The sequence below is a fragment of the Antechinus flavipes genome, chromosome 1, assembly GCF_016432865.1.
Source record: "Antechinus flavipes isolate AdamAnt ecotype Samford, QLD, Australia chromosome 1, AdamAnt_v2, whole genome shotgun sequence".
NCBI lineage: Eukaryota > Metazoa > Chordata > Mammalia > Dasyuromorphia > Dasyuridae > Antechinus > Antechinus flavipes.
In genome coordinates this window covers 359,243,050-359,260,191 of record NC_067398.1, presented here as the reverse complement: position 1 = coordinate 359,260,191, position 17,142 = coordinate 359,243,050, and the positions used below count along the sequence as shown (strand labels likewise).

Here is a 17,142-nt window from a genome sequence, read left to right as displayed (position 1 = left end):
AATCACAGAGTAAATGCATTTCTCCTGTGGTTAGTCTTCTGTGATTTATCTTTTGTTTTGTTATGGATTTTCATGTATAGATGCTTGTCTAAAACAGGGGATACTTGTTTACATTCAAATCAAAGAAGTCTTGATTCAGGAATTTGACCCCAAAGTGGGATTTCTACAAAGGTTATAAATTTTCTTTGGAAGCTGGAGATTCAAATCAACTAAATTCAACAAGTATTTATTAAAGACTTCCTAAATGTTAAATAGAGCATCCAGATGGCATGATGCCTAGAGTACTGGACATAGAGTTAGGAAGACCTTGAGTTCAAATGCAGCCTGAAGACAGCAAATCTTTCTTTGCTACTAGAGAGGTAGCAAACTTTTCCAGAGAGGAAAAAGGCAAACTTCTCCAGTAAGTTTGCCAAGAAAAACTCCATGACAGAGGTCCATAGGGTCATGAAGAGTAGGACAGGATTGAAATAATTAAACAAACAAAAAATATGCCAAGCTAGAAATACAAGAAGTCAAATAAGGAGTTTATAGTCACTGAGGAGAAATAGCATAAGTAAATACAAACTAAACAACAAAGTTAATCATCAGATAAAGAAACACAAAATAGGAAGGAAGTGAAGGTGGGAGTCAGTGGGAGAGAAAAACACTAACGACCAAGGGAAATGGGAAAAAACCTGGAAATTACTTACACTGAATGGTGCTAAGAATTCCAGTAGGAGGGACAAACTTCCAGGTATAGATTGTAGAAAGAACTAGATTGTGAAGGAAACAGTAAATGGATCCATTTGGTTGAAATATAGGTATGTGCTAATGAGATGAGTTTGTAGTTGATTCCAGAGGCAATGGAGTGAGCTTGTACAAAAGATGGGGTTTTCTTATTTTTGTGTTTCTTCTTGTTCTTGTTTTTCTTCCTCTTCTTGTTCTTGTTCTTCTTTTCTTCTTCTTCCTCCTTCTTATTGCAGTTGGAGTTAAGTGACTTGCCCAAGCACACACATAGCCAATAAGTATCTGAGATTAAATTTGAATTCAGGTCTTCTTGACTCCAGGGCCAGTTCTCTAGCCACTTATCCATCTATCTGGGGATTGTTTCTTGACAATTTCTTGAGCCTGTGGAGTGACATTGTCAGCTCTACTTTAGGAATATGTTAGGAAACTGTAAGGAGGAAGAATTAGATAAGGGAGGGACTGAAGGCAATGAGATAAATGAGGAAGTTGAGGTTATAATCTCAGGAAAGGGGATAAATGAAGACTAACTGGTGTGGTGATTAAGGGAATAGAGAAAAAGGGACATATATATGAATAGAGAGATGGTGGACAAGGAAGCAGACTTAGCAAAGCTTGGCAACTAATTGGATATGAAAAGATGAAGGGAAGAGAAGATTCAAAGATGACTGAGGTTGAGAACTTCAGTGAGTGGAGGAATCATGGTGTCTTTCACAGAAAGAAATTTGGGAAGGAATTCATTGGAGAGGGCAGGGGAAATAAATAATTTTGTTTTGGACAGCTCCAGTTTGATCTATCTATGGGATAGTCAGTAGATGGTCAACAGGCATTTGTTAAGTCAAGAGTAGATCTCAGAGACTGAGAGGGGAAGGATTGGGAGACATCTACCTACAGACAATAAGCTCTGGTAAGAGCTGGTAAAATGAGATAGGAGAGAATAGATCCCAGGAAACTGTCCTGAAGGTATATCCCTGAATAGGAGAAAGACCTGTTGGAGAAGAAGGAAGAAAGTCAAGATAGAACAGTATTACAAACTTAGGCAGTGGGTGGTATTACTCATCTTCTTTCTACATCTAAAAGTAAGGGAAGGACCAGCTAGGTGGGGAAGTAGATAGACCTGTCTTGGAATCAGGAGGGCTGGAGTTCAAATGTGACACTTGACAGTGAGCTGTGTGACTCTGATTGTCTGGCCAAAAATAAACAAACAAATAAATAAAAGTAACTGTTCCAAATACCTAACAGAGAACACTGAAAAAAGGTCAGTGGATTTTAACATTGAGACTTGGTGGAAGCAAGTAATAGTGGGATTGAAGACCCATTGCAAAGATCTGACAAGTGAGAGCGAGATGAAGCTGTGGAAGCAGAGAACGGCTAGGAAGATTTTTGTTTTCAATTTTTTGTTTTGGTTATAGTTGTTTGTTGTTTTAGGAGGTTGGCTCTAGGGGATGCTAGAGACTTGAAAAATAGGGATGAAATAGGGGAAGGAAGAGGAAATTAGGAAGTTGGTTCATTGTCACAGGGGGTTTGTGGGTAAGTGAGCTCCTAGCTTTATGAGTTCTGGGGATTGTAGCTAAAGCCATGATTGATGCTAGAAGAGCTCTTCTTAAGACAGACCAGTAGTAGCCTCTCAGCTGCAATCACAGGAATTTGTAGTGCCTTCTCAGAATTCCTGTATCACACAGGGCCTGAGCAGCATAATCCCAGACTCAAAGCCCTGCCTTTGTTGCCCACTACCCTGAGCATAGAGTCCAAAACTTCTCTGCAAGCATTCAAAGCCCTCCATAATCTGCCCAGTTCCCATTTTACCCTTTCTCCTATTTCCCCCCTAGAGGAACCCTTAGTTCACACTAGATTAGTCTAAACACCATTTCCTTAGGATATTATGGGCATCCCTCCTCCCTGATTTTCCTTATGTCCCTCTTCCCAAATGTAATCATCCTTCGTGGTCAAGCTCAAGGTCCACTTAGAGAAGGTTGGACCACAAACAACAACAACAACAACAAGGTGAAAATACTGTGCTCTGATCCATATTCAGTCTCCATAGTTCTCTCTCTGGATGTGGGTGGTGCTTTCTATTACAAATCTATTGGAATTGCCTTGAATTACCTCATTGTTGAAAAGAACCAAATTACCTCCACATTATTAATCATGTTAGCAGATCTAGATTTGGAAGGGACCCCAAAGACCATTTAGTTAAATTCCCTTTTTACTTTGCTATTAATTAAATTTAAGTTTTCAATTAATATTTTTTTCTTTTACCTCTTTCATTTGGAAAATGAAAAGAAAAATGAAATTGTATAAATAAACAAATTTCTCATATTGTCCATGTTGAAAATTGTATGTCTCATTCTGCATATTGAATCTCTCACTGCTCAATCAGGAGGTGGGTTGCACACTTCATTATTGGTCTTCTGGAATCACACCAATCTCCCCAATTTTATGGAAGAATTGATTAATCAGTCAATCAATATTTGTTAAATGCCTGCTATGTGCCATGCACTGTGTTAAGCTGTGACTTAAAGTGACTTGTCATTTAGGGGGAATATTTTTAACCAGATTTCTCAGGCAGAAAATTCTTCAGGAGGAAATTCTTTTTTTATCAAAAGAGATAAGCAACTGTTTTGTAACCTAGAAGGTTGCTTGAGGCCCTGAGATATTTTGTGATTAGGCCAGGGTCATTTGATTAGTATGGGTCAGAGGTGGAACTTGAATTTCTTTACTTCAAGGCTGACTTTCTATTCGCTAGACCAATGATTCTTTACTTGGGGTCTGCAAACCTTAAAAAAAATTTTTTTTATTAACTTATTTCAAAATAACTTGTTTCCCTTATAGTTCTTTGTAATTTATTTTATGTATTTAAAAACATTTTAAGAAGGGGTTTATAGGTTTCCCCAGTTTGCCAAAAGGGAATGATATTAAAAAAGTGGAGAACTTCTGAACTAAACTGTTACTGCCAGAGCCTAGCTAAGTTCTTTGTTCATAGTGTGTGGTCTATAAATGGTTACTCATTAGAATCACAATTAGATACTAAAACTTTGTTGTTGAAATTGTGAATTGATCCAACCATTCCAGAGAGTAATTTGAAACTATGTCCAAAGGGCTATAAAGTTGTGTATATTTTTTGATACCGCAGTGTCATTATTGGGTTTGTATCCTAAAGAGATCATAAAAGAGGGAAAAGGACACACATGTGCAAAAATGTAGCAATTCTTTTTGTAGTAGCAAGGAACTGGAAACTGAGTGGATGCCCATCAGTTAGGGAATGGCTGAATAAGTTATAGTATATAAATATTATGGAATATTGTTGTTTTATAAGGAATGATGAACAGAGTGATTTCAAAAAAGCCTGGGGAGATTAAGTGAAGTGAGTAGAACCAAGAAGGTGCACAGTAACAAGAAGGTTATGTGATGATCAGCTGTGATGGACTTGGCTCTTTCAACAACAGTGATTCAAGGCAATTCCAATAGACTTGTGATGGAAAGTGGCATCTGCATCTAAGAACTATGGAGACTGAAAGTGGAACAAAGCATAGTATTTTAATCTTTTTGTTGCTGTTGTTTGCTTTTTTTTTTCTTGTGTTTTTTCCCTTTTGATCTGATTTTTCTTGCACAGCATGATGAATATAGAAGTATATTTAAGAAGAATTATGCATGTTTAACCTATATCGAATTGCTTGTTGTCTTGGGGAGGCAAAGGGGGGAAAAGGGGAGATAAATTCTGAACACAAGGTTTTACAAAGATAAATGTCGAAAACTATCTTTGCATGTATTTGAAAAAATAAAATACTATTAAAAAAAAAAAAAAGAAATTTTTACAATAGCCTAGGTGTGAAATCAGAGCCTGAACTAGAAATGTGGCTATTGGAGAAAAGAAAATTGGCTTGACAGATAAACACACTGATAAAAATTTGTATCTCTATCTGTGTGTGTATGTGTGTGTGTGTGTGTGTGTGTGTGTGTGTACACTAAGAGATATATGTGTATATGAGATGTGAATGAAGGTAGAAGTGATATGATTTGATAACTGATTTGATAGTTGAGATGAGGTAGAGTGAGGGGGGTTGCAACCTAGATGAATGAGAGCATGGTGGTGACCTCAATAGTAACAGGGAAATTTGGAAGAGAAGATTTGGAGAAAACATATGGCGTTCCATTTTAAACACAAGTTTGAGTGAAAATAACTTATCCAAGACCATAGAACATATTTCTAGACTTTTAATTATCCTATTTGTTCAGAGACAGGAGACCTTCAAAGATGGATGGATGCTGGCCTTCCCTTGGGGAAATCTTTCTGATGTTTTGGATTAGGGCTAAGATGAATTACTCCAATTACTCCAATTCGTAACAAATTTCTTCTATTTCACTGATTTCTATGTAATTATCTTATCTTTTCTGAAAATCACCCTTATACCTGATATTTAGTTTCTACCCCAGAGTAGTTTCAGTTGGGCAATTGAAGGCTCTAGGTAATATAAGGTTATGTGTTTTTTTTTTTTTTTTCATTTTGTGATATTAATTGAAGTTTTATTGGTGCCTTTTAAACATCCAAGTTTCCTACTATTTCCCTCTGTCACCTCCCCCAAGGTAAACCTTCCCTTATTACCTAGAAAAATAGCTAAGCAAAACCAATTAACACAATAATCATATTTTATAATATTTCTTGTGTTTTTTAAAACTCCAAACTTTGATCTTATTTACACTTGCTCTTTACTCTCAAAATATCAGCATGCCGTTGGAGTCAGAATTGCTAAATTCAGATCCCTTTTTTCTCACTTATTTACCAAGTCATTTCATCCTTGGGTCCTCAGGTTCCCCATTTCTTTTTTAAAAAAATTTTTATTATAGCTTTATATTGATAGAACATATGCACGAATAATTTTCCAATATTGACCCTTGCAAATACTTCTGTTCCAACTTTTCCTTTCCTTCCCTCCACCTCCTTCCTTAGATGGCAGGCAGTCTCATACATTTTCTCATTTCTTAAAAGAAGAGATTTGGACAGATGTGATCAATAAGCTTGTTTCAGATTTGGGAGTCATAGGTCACAGAATAAAACTTCCATTTTGTAGAATGAGCAGTAATCCACTGGCAATAATCCAGCCAGATGTTAGTGGGAGAAACTATGACACATCTCAGAATGCCAAAGTTTTGCATAATTCTCATAAATGATTATTTATGATATAAAATAAAAGCTGATAATCTGGACTAAATTCATCCATAGAGGTTTCCCCCCCACCTAAATTGTGGGAAAAAATTTGAAATTTGCTTCTTGAAATCTATTCTTTGGATTTCATCCCTCTGTGACTTAAGCCAGTATTTGTTTGAAAATCTCCCAGCTATCCCTGTTTTATTTATTGCAACTCAATCATTTTTTATGAATCACTTGGCTCACTTTAGATGTCTCCTAGTGAGGATGATGAAGTTTGAGAAACTTAAGTCTGTGGATCATAAGAGATTAGAAAGAGAATTTTATTTTATTGCTCCCAGAGATATAGGAAATTGCTAAAGATTACCGATCTGACCCCCTCCAGATGTTGAAAGTTAAATTGCAAGGAAAAGTAGGATTTTAATTGAGAGGCGACATGAGCTTCAGTGGATGTATCCCTAGGTTTTCCCATTTTGAAAAAAGTCTTGAAGAAATCAAATGTAACATTCTAGCTCCTGGAGACATGGTTTTTTTTTTTTTTTTTTTTTTTTTTTTGTTAGTCATTGATTTTCTGGAGGAGATTCCTAGTTTCCTTTGACAAGTGCTTATTGTTCTGATGAGCAAGCAGACAATGCCTGATTTACTATGAATTATGTACCATGAAGACAGGAATTATATATTTAACTCTTATCTCTTTCAGCACACTGATCTTCATATGGTAGGTGCTTAAATATCAATAATGTCGCTGTCAGCCCTGAGGTCTGTAGGATACCTTCTTCCAGTAAGGAGATCCTCAGGAGGGATTCACCTGGGCTAGGTTTGATTCTGGCTTATAAAGAGAGAAGTGGGACACTTTTTTTCTCCATCTCTTTTTATCCTGTCCTGGATCTACAGGGAAAACCATTGAAAACGTAGGTTTGGCTAGAGTGTAGGTCTTCAAAAAATGAATAATGTAGATTAGGTATAGGTTAGCTATTTATTCTCTTATCTTCTAAACAAAATAAATGCTTAAAATTGAAAAGATTCAGCACTTTAACAAATAATATATGATTCCTTAACCTATAATTTCTATTAGAATCTCCTAGGATATCTATATTTAAAATATTTAAACACAAAATATTTTATGGGACTGCTAACCAGCCATTTCACCCTTACCTTGGCACTGTTCCCTCAGAACCAAACCTAGCTTACACAAATCCTAAGCATAGTTCATGAATATGATCAATAAAAAACTGAGGTCAGGTTTTATGTATTTTTTAACTTGTGGCAGAATTTAATTCCAGGTTTTTGCCTAAACCTATCCCACACCTATCTGCCCCCAATCTCTAGTCTAGCTCTTAATTCACTTAATTCACTAGTTGCTCATATCATTAAATTGATAATTAATATCTTACCTTGTGCATAATTGGATTCCATGTTGTTGATTGATTAAGTCAAAAGTCCAAAGGTGACCAAATTGAGGTCAATTTATGACAGAGATACAGCTGCAGAAAAATAATGGTATTGATGCTGTGATTAAAAGTAGCTATGTAGCTTTGGGCAAACTGAAAATGATGTTACAATGTAGAGACACTAGGTGGAGCTCTAATCAATTGGCAATCAAAGAATTTTCATATACTGATGGTCTAAAGGACCTTTGCAGCTTTTCTCAGCTTCTCTTGTGTGGCAGCAGCCATATTTGCTCAGTTCAGCCAGGAATTTAAATGCCTTCTGTCTGTAATTAGTAGTATGAGTCTTTAAAAAATCATTTAAGACGTCTGAGCTTAAATTTTTTCATCTGTAAAATGGAGATGTTGGTTTAGACTAAGATTTCTTTAGCACAGGGGATTCTAAACTAGGCTAAAAGGTGCTTATCAACAGAATATGGGTAACATTTGGTAAATAACTATATTATCCTTTAGAAATTAATCTCTTAATTTTATTTTTATGTGCACATATATGGTTACTTTAGAATTTATTTCTTTTCATATCATCTAGAAGGCACCATAAGGTTTACCACAATTCAAGGGGTATAGGGACCAACAAGGGTTGGTTTCCTAGCTCTAATTTGTTACTTAATGAAAAGATGACTGCCTTATTCATGTGATTATAGGCACCAAGTGCTGGGGTTTGGTCATGTGAAGAATTCATAACTCATTCTTTTTGGCAAAAGGTCAGTTTATTTAGGAGAAGAAGTTACAGACAAAAATGGAGAGATACAATAGATACCAGGAATGGTAAAAATAAAGCAGAGCTGGGTGAGGATAGCAAAGATGGTGTGAGCTATGGACAGATTTTTAGGGGAAATTCCACCTCAGGGATTTGACAACTTGGATTTCTTGGATGGAAACAGCAAGGTGGGGCCAGCCACAGGGGGAGATCTCCACAAAGCCTCCACAGAGGCTAAACTATTAGTACTCTTTGGTGCCTGCTCCAGGGAGCAATTCCATCAATGCTCCAGTCGTTCTGTGCCCACGGCAGCCAGTTACTGAGGACCTCATCATTATGGTGTAGGGAAAGATCAGGAGTCAAAGGATTCTAGGTTTGAATTTTGTTCAATAACTTGAACAAGTTATCCCCTTTCCTTAGACTTTACTCTCTTCATCTGTAAAATGAGAGCATCGGATTGGAGGATCTTTAATTTCCCTTTGAAGTATAAAACTTGTGTTTGTACCCATAAATTATACTAAGGCAATCTACACCTTGATGCTAATATATGGAACAAAGACAAATTTTTCAGAGGATTTAGATTTTTGAGGATGAGTCTAAATAGGGTAGGAAAAAAAAAAAGAAGAAAAAACATCCAGGAATGGAAGAGGGAGTGTAGTAGTGGAGCTGGAAATCCAGTCCTAAATGGTACTCTTTAGAGCAGAGATATTAAACATCTATGTATGTGGACCACAACACTCCCAAGAGTTGCCCAACCCAGATTAAAATGTATGAGAAATATTTAACAGAAACATACAATAAAACATAAATAATACTAATGTGTGGTTTCCTAAATCAGTATGTGCCCATTGGGATGCTTACATACAGTTTAGTGGCATTCATTTTTATCTTTGTTTGAAACCAATAAAACAATGTACAGTGGCTTAATCTCTATGTGCAAAATTGAACTGATTGTCACAGTTTTCCTCTGATTACCTCCTTGTTTATCCACTATTAATTTTAAACATTCATTTAATAACATTTTTGAGTTCCAAATTCTCTCCCTATCCTGCCCCCCCATTCATTTAGAATGTAAGAAATGTAAAAGCCATTCAAAACATATTTCCACATTAACCATGAGGCAAAAACAACAACAATAAAAAGCAAGAAATATAAAGTAAAAAAATTCTGCTTCAATGTAGTTCAGGAGTAGGGAATGTCCTGCCCACAAGTTGTATAAGGTTGGTGAGAAATCATTTGGTCTGGCCTTGCCAAAACAATTGCAGATGATAGTGGGCTGAAAGGAGGTACAAAAACCTCTCACTGCTTGAGTGGGCCCTGAGTGATGTTATAAATATCCAAATAGCCCTTGGCAAAAATTAAATTAAAAAAAGATAAAGAAAAAGAATCCTCACTTCTGCATAGTTGGAATCCATTAGTCTCTTTCTCTGAAGTATATAACATTTTTTCATCATAAGTACTTGGCAATTTTCTTGGATTCTTGTATTGCTCAGAACACTGAAGTCTTTCACATTTGGTCATCCTTACAATATTGCTGTTACTGTGTATTTTGTTCTTTTAATTTCTTTTCCTCTTTTCTCCCCTCCCAGCCTCTTGAGCCTCCTTGCAGGTGACAGAGAGATCTATAATGGACAATAAGAGTGAGCTGGAGTGGACTGGGTAGATCTATTTGCATCAGTTTATGTAAGTCTTCTAAGATTTTCTGACACCATTCCCTTCATTTCTTACAACACAAAATCTTATTTGTATACCATAACTTCTTCAGCCATTCCCTAATTGATGTGCACACCCTCCATTTCTAACTCTTTACCACCACAAAAAAGAACTGCTATTAATATTCTTATACATATAGTCCTCTTCCTTTTAATTTGATTTCTTTGGGGTGTAGATCTATAAGTTATTGCTAGGTCAAAGGGTTTGCCCAGTTTTATTGAGCATAGTTCCAAATAGTTCTCCAGAATGGTTGAACCAGTTTACAATTCCACCAGCAGTTTATTAGTGTAACTAATCCTCCCAGCATTGTCATATTCCATTTCTATGAGTTTGACTCTAATATGTGTGATGTGATACCATAGAATCGTTTTAATTAGCATTTCCCTAGTGATTTAGAACATTTTTTATTTGACTATTGATAACTTTGATTTCTTCTACTAAAACTGCCTTTGACCATTTATCAATTAGAGAACAGATGATCACTGTTTATGAGTTGCTCTGAGTAAAAGTGTCTTCAGGTTCCTGGAGCTACGTATTCATTTGTCACCGATAGCTTACAGTGTGTGTGTATTTGTGTTTGTGTGTCCCCGATTTCCTCTGCTTTAGATCCTTTCTCGCTCCTATTTTCTTTCCTTTTTCTTCTTTGCCTTTTCCCCGCTTCTTGAGCTCTTCTTCATTCTTCCATCTACTCCCTTCTTTTGTTCGTGGGAAAGCCGCGACCCAGAATCGGGTAGGGACCCCAGGAAGTTTTGGATAGCTGACCATACAAGCGCCCAGAGCACACCGCAGTCACGCCGGTAGAGTAAATGGACTCGGGGGCGTGGACAGGAGGAAAGGCACTCATTCCATCAGGTAGGCAGAGTGGATCTCGGTATGTTACTTCTCTCCTCTATTCTCCCTCCTAGATTCACCTCTGCTCTCAGGCTAGATCCAGGATTCCGCCCCCTGCTTTTCCAGAGAAGGGTTACTCGCGGTCAAAGTCGTTTTTTTCTGATCCTCTCCACATTTTATTTTTCGGGCTACCTTCTCCTCATCTGCTCAGGGGAGAAAAAAGTAACTCTTCACTTCCGTCTACCCAAAGAATGTTTTTGTTTGTTTGTTTTTAAACTGGGTTTAACCTGCTGAATCTTTCGCACTTAATTGGTCCCTCTTGGCGGAAACTGAGGGTCCCAAACCCGGGGAAGAAGCCAGTGGCGGTTTTCTCAGGGTCGGAATCCCCGGGAGGGAAGAAAGAGAAGATAGTACAGAAGGAGTCAGGAGGGCTCAAAAAAGAAGAAAAGGCAGAGGAGAAAAAGACAAGGAGAGGGGGAGAGAGGGAGATCTAGCGAAAGAGAGAACGGTGCGTGCGTGCGTGCTTGCGGGTAGGGAGATTTGCTCCTGGAAAGTTTTTACTTTCAATATTTTGGAGTTGCCCTAAATTACCTAGTGTGCCTCGTTTTCCAGTTCGGTTCCTCGAGGGTTTTTTTTTTTTTTTTTTTTTCTTTCTTTTTTGGTTTGAGCAGCACTATGTTAAGCGTCCTACAAACTGCTGAGGTCTGGGAGAGGTTCTGCTTGTTGAGAGTCGACCTTGAATGATCGCCACTTCCCCTTCCCCAGTGAGCCTGGCAAATAGATCGACTAGTCCACCTCAGCTCACTCTTATTGTCCCTTATGGATCCCTCTGTCACCTGCAAGGAGGCTCAAGAGATTGGGAGAGGAGAGGAGAGGAGAGGAAAAGAAATCTGCTCAGTAGTAAGTATTCCCTTTCCCTCCCCCAACGCTCCCTCCACTGCCCCCCAAGATACAGCGGAGATATCGAGGACTCGGAAGAGGAGAGGGGGAAGGCTTTGGAAAAAGGAGGAAGGTGGCTTATCTGGTGGCCTTTCCCCCCCTCTGAAGTGAAGGAAAGCAATGTTTCTAAGTAGTTAAATAAATCTCACTTCCGAGGGGGATAATCTTCGGGATTATCCACATGCAATATTCTTCCTAGGTGGTGGAGGGGTGTGAACGTATCTGTGTGCGTCTCTGTGTGTGTATGTGTGTGTGTGTGTGTGTGTGTGTGTGTGTGTGTGTATAAGCGCGCGGAGCACCCAACTCAGCCTGGTCCAGCCACAAGAGTGTGTCATAAGGTGGGTGTGCGGCTCTTTCATTCAAACTTTGGCGAGTTTCTGCCCTCGAGTTGGAGAAGGTGTGACCAATCAGAGCTCGGGACTCCGAATAAATTAGGCAAATTACCATCTGGCGATGGGTCAGATGACTCCCATACTTTTAAAAACTACAACTTCTTCCACCCGGTCCTCCTTCCTTGACAGCAAGTCATCCCTTTGGCGGCTGAAGTGTAAGGAGAATATAGTTCAAGCTCCTTCACTGTCGCCCTACACACACACACACACACACACACACACACACACGCTCCTTACTGTTCATACTCTCCTTTTTATTTTTTTTCCCCCCAAATTTCTTGACTTTTCCCTCATTTTCTTACCTCCCGGAGGAAAAAAAGGCAACGTGCAGCTAAGGCTCGCAAAGGATTTCCTTCCTTTGCTGAAGAAATATCTCTACCTTTACCCCCCTCTTCCTTAGCGGGAGGGGCAGCAGCCGGGGAAGCGATGCGAAGCTACTTTTTTCTGCTTTGCCTCTGCAGTCTCTATTGTTCTGTTACCGCGGGAAAGACAGACCCGGATGGTCCAGAGGGGCGACTGAAAGGTAATGCTCATTTATTTTTCTTTTTCTTTCTGGTTTATTTCTCCCAAGATGCGCTCCTTAGCTTCGCTTTCTCCCTTGCGGCCTTTTTCTCATCCTTCTTAACTTCTCTCTGTATCCACTTGTTCTCTGGATTTAGACATCGTCCTCTCGCGTGGCAATAGAAAGACCACCGAGGCCAATCTAGTTTTACATTCTCGACCTTCCCCCACTCCCATCTCAGTCCCCCAAACTTCTAAAAATTACATTTTCATTTTAACTAGTGTTTGTTCTGCAAAATTGCCAATAACTCGCCTTGTTATTGTTTATTGTTTATTTTTTCCCCTAATCTTCGGTTCTTCAGGATTAAGAGAAAGAGCAGTTTAGCTACCTTTGCTGCTTTATTTTAATCTAGCATAAATTCCTGGAAAGATGGGAGGAGAGAGGAATATCACTTTCCAATTTACTATCCTCTGACTTAACTAGCTCATGGTTTGGGAGTTTAGAAGAGCAACTGTGTTCACAGGGATTGCTTGGCTTGTCAGTTTTTGATGCACGAGCATCATCTCCGGTTTTTCCTTTTTTTCCTCCGGTTCCTCCTCCTCTGCCCTTCTCCACGAACGCTCTCCAGTTATAGCTCCTAGAGTTTCTGTGGACAAGTTGCCTAATTTATGAGTATTAGGATAGCAGCCAATACCTTTGAACTTTCTGTGTCAATTTAGAGAGACTATTGGGAAGGTGTGGTGTGGAACTCCCAAACAGCACCTTACTAATTTGAACTTTAAGACTGCCCTCGTTTAGAGAGCTAACAGGAAATGACTATAGGTTCTTAAAAATTTACTTTTTCCAGAGGCTCATGAACTTAAAACATTTTTACAAATTGCATTTTAACATAACTGGTTTGCAATCCTACATATTTTGTTTTATTCATTTAAAAATGCTATTCTGAGAATGAGTCTCCTCATTTAGGGTAGGGCAGTGAAGGTGTTGAACTGCTAATAATTCTGGTCCAAAATTCTGCCCATTGGGGCTTATTTATTCTACAGATATCAAAACTATAAACTTTTCTAGGACAAAGATGATGTCTTCTCTGGTGTTCTCCACACAGGACCTAGCACAGTACACAGAGCTGAAAATTCCTTTAGGAACCTTCTTATTTCTTTCTGGTTTGTGGCTTCCTTTCCCTCCCTACCACTCTCAATCCTTTATTGCTTCTTCATCTTAAATTTGAATCCAGCATCCTAAGCTACTATGCCATGACAACTTTCCAGGCTGTTATCAAGATGATTTTCTGACAAATCCCAAGAAATGACTAAGTAAGGTCCATCTACTGTCTGAGTTGCTGTTGTTACTGTTGTTAAGAGACTGTAGAAGGATGTGGGACACAGCATCAACCCCTATATTAAACAATAACAACAAACAAACTGACATTACTGGTACTGGTTGAGCCATAGGGAAGACTCACTTCCAAGAGTTATGTATTTGAGGAAGAAAAGAAGGAGGGAGAAAGGGAGAGAAAAGGAGAAGTAGAGAGAAGGGAGAACAGACCATAGTATCTTTGCTTTGGTTTTATCACAACATTGCCAAAGTGCTTTCATTGGTTCATTCTATCTATGGGACAATCTAGTGAAGAGGATAGTTTAGTGTCAGTTGCAGAGGCAACCATTTGGAAGAGTATTGAACAGGAAAAAAAAAAAAGTACTCCAGATCAGAACCTCCTGACTTGTTTTCTTGTTCTGCTCTTTATTTCTATAGGAAGAAAAGTCCTCCATGGGGGGAACTTTTGCCTCAGTTTCTACATCCATAAAATGGAGATTTTCATTGATCTGTCTTCCCTGCTTCATAGAATTATTGTGAGAATCAAATGAGATAATATTTGATAAACACTTTGAAATCAGAAAGCATGTTGGTTATTTTTATCTTTTGACAGATGAAAAATATGAGGCCACAGTGATAAAATATATCCAAGGTCACACAGCTAATTAGTAGCATATACTAGACTAGAACCTTGACATGCTAATTGCATTCAACTATGTTCCTTTGTCCACAGATAGAAGCTTAACCGAGCATCCCCAGTCCAATACAGTGCACCCTCCTGCCAAGCCCTCAGTGCGGTTTAATGTCAGAATCTCCAAGGACCCAGAGCATGAAGGCTGCTATCTCTCCAGGGGTCATGACCAACATTTAAAAGACTGTGATTTCAATACCACAGCAAAAACCTTTTTCATCATCCACGGATGGACGGTGAGCTTCTGGGGGAGGGATTGCTGTCGTTTTGCATGGCATCTGGTTTCTTTTGTGCTGTTCAATTAAAGTGAACATCTAGGTTTGTTGTCATCCCCTCCCCTCTCCCCCCTCCCTTGTCCTGGCTTGCTGTTTGCATTTCAGGCATATGTAAAGAAAGAGTTCAGGCTCTGAATTGAGAGTCGGCTGTATTACAGCTCTGCTCCGGGGTGGTGGATGGCAGCCTTTACCCCTGGCACATACCAGGTTTACCCGTGGAGCTCCTCAAAGCAGCAGCAGTGGAGCCCAACCACCACTTAAGAAGCCCTTTAATTGTGTTTAATTACATTGGTCAACCACTGCCTCCCAACATCCCTCTTTGCATGTGGAGTTGGCTGGAGTCACTTGACTGACTCTGAATCTGAGTGGGAGCCAGAAGTATTGGCTGGATTGGGGAGGGGGAGGGGAGAGAAGGAATGGAAGCTGCTGGCTCTGTTCCCTCTTCCACAGAGAGATGGGCTGGTTTGAAATTGCTGAAGCTCTTAGGGACATATTATCAGAGCAGCACATGTTGAAAGGCCCACTCATAACAGCCTTCAACAGAAAGGGCTTTAACATGGATTTTCAGAGACTTTAGATGAGTGAGTGGTTAGGTTATCTCTAAGCCATGTTCGAGCTCTAATATTTTATGATTTTGTGACTAGGGAGGTTATTCATTCATAAAACAGCCATCTGCACTAAAAATTCTAAGTTTAGATGGTAGTTTTTTTTTTTTAAACAACCAACAAAAATATTTTCTTCAAGTAAAATGAAGTCTTGAACAAATAATATGGTGTTTTAAGGTTTGCATAACATTTTATAAATGTTAATTCACTCAGTCGTTACAACAATCCTGACAGGTAGGTGCTATTAATAACCCCATTTCACAAAAGAGGAAATTGAGACAAAAAGCACTTGCCCAAAGTCACACAGATAGTGTATGAGTCTAGGTTTGAATCAAGTCTCCCCGATTCCAAGTCCAATTCTGGCCCACTCCTACACAGAACTAACATGACCCTCCTCACAAACAACAATCAAATCACATAAGCAATTAAGCAAAATAACATTAAAAAGTGGTTGCCAAAACCTGTAGTTCCAGTGGTCTCCATTCTATTTACCATGGGTTTTATTATTGTTTCATGCTGTCTTCTATTGAAGGATCAAAGTCTGTGAGTGTTTAGGTTCCTTGAAGTCAAGCATTGTGTTTTGTTTGTGTTGGCACCCCCAACAGTGCTTGTTCCTTAGGAGATAATTAATAAATGCTAGTAGAATTACTTCCTAATTCTACTAGCATTTATTAATTATCCCTCTCTTCTCTCAGCTGAGCAAGCTTCTGATAGTGCTGATTGTGAAAAGTGAGGAAGAAAAGCTTTTATAAATTGATATGTTCATATAGCTCTAAATGTTTATGACAGTAGTGTGAAATTCATCTATTTCACACAGTGTAGGTGTTTTGACATCAGTCACCAAATGGTAAGATGTAGGTGCTAGAGTTTCTCCTTACTTCTTGACTGGCCTTGTGCAGGGGAAATATAGGCATTTTTCCTATCTGGTAAGATTTGAGGAATATAGAGTCTCCCTGCCTAAAAATAACAATAGCTAGCATTTATGTAGCGCTTTAAGATTTCCCAAACATTTTGCAAAATTCATAAATGTGTTATCTCATTTGATCCTTACAACAACCCTATAGAACTAGGTGCTATTATTATTCCTATTTTACAGTTGAGGAAATTGAGGCTGGGAGAGATTTCATGGATCAAATACATAATTGCCATCAGCTCTCACACTAGGCTTTTCTAAAATTCAATACCATTTAGATAGAGATTTATTAATTAACTACTGTTTATTAGGAGATACACAAGTCAGATAAGATGTCCCAGCCCTCATAGACCTCAGCATTGGAGGACACATGAGCTAAATTAATTTAACAAGAGTTTGCTGTCTCCTTAAAAGTTGTAAATTGCTATATAGAATAGAAAAAGTGGAAAGAAAGCATTACCTAGTAGTTATGTTCCTAGGCCAGCTCACAAAGATCTAATTAATCTATAATGTACTGGAAGTGATTTTTCAATATGCCTAACTTTTATTTATAATATTGCTTTTTTGAGAAAAGTGTAATCTACATTTGACTGTGGAACATCATTACCTTATTTCTCCTGATCTGGTTCTGGCAATACTCTCCCAGTTTCTTTCTGGCTCTGGTAGATAGTCTATTCTATATTTCTCTGAGAGTAGATAATTTAAAGAATTTCCTTCTCTGATAAAAAAATGTAGAGAGGTATCTTTTCATGGGTAAATGTAGGGAAAGAACAAATTACTACAGTCTCTCAGAGAACTCCACACCAGAACTCAGATTGCTTTGAATGAGCTTTGCAAAAGATGAGGACTGGGACAGAAAGAACCTTAAGAAATTATCTCTCATTGACATTTTACTATGGATTAATTTCTGAGATTGAGAGGCATCTGTGGTGTAAGGATTAAAAAAGCAA

At 38.4% G+C, this 17,142-nt stretch overlaps 1 protein-coding gene across 1 annotated transcript in view; it reads left to right on the top strand.

The window, feature by feature from the left end:
* Positions 1–12,081: 12,081 nt before the first annotated feature.
* The window catches only part of LIPG (lipase G, endothelial type), a 32,665-nt gene continuing 27,604 nt past the window's right edge, over positions 12,082–17,142 (top strand). Inside the window, exons 1-2 of the mRNA XM_051969637.1 lie at positions 12,082–12,415; positions 14,442–14,635. Coding sequence (XP_051825597.1) covers positions 12,319–12,415; positions 14,442–14,635 — 291 coding nt within the window. The 5' untranslated portion in view covers positions 12,082–12,318. The remainder of the gene's footprint in view (positions 12,416–14,441; positions 14,636–17,142) is intronic.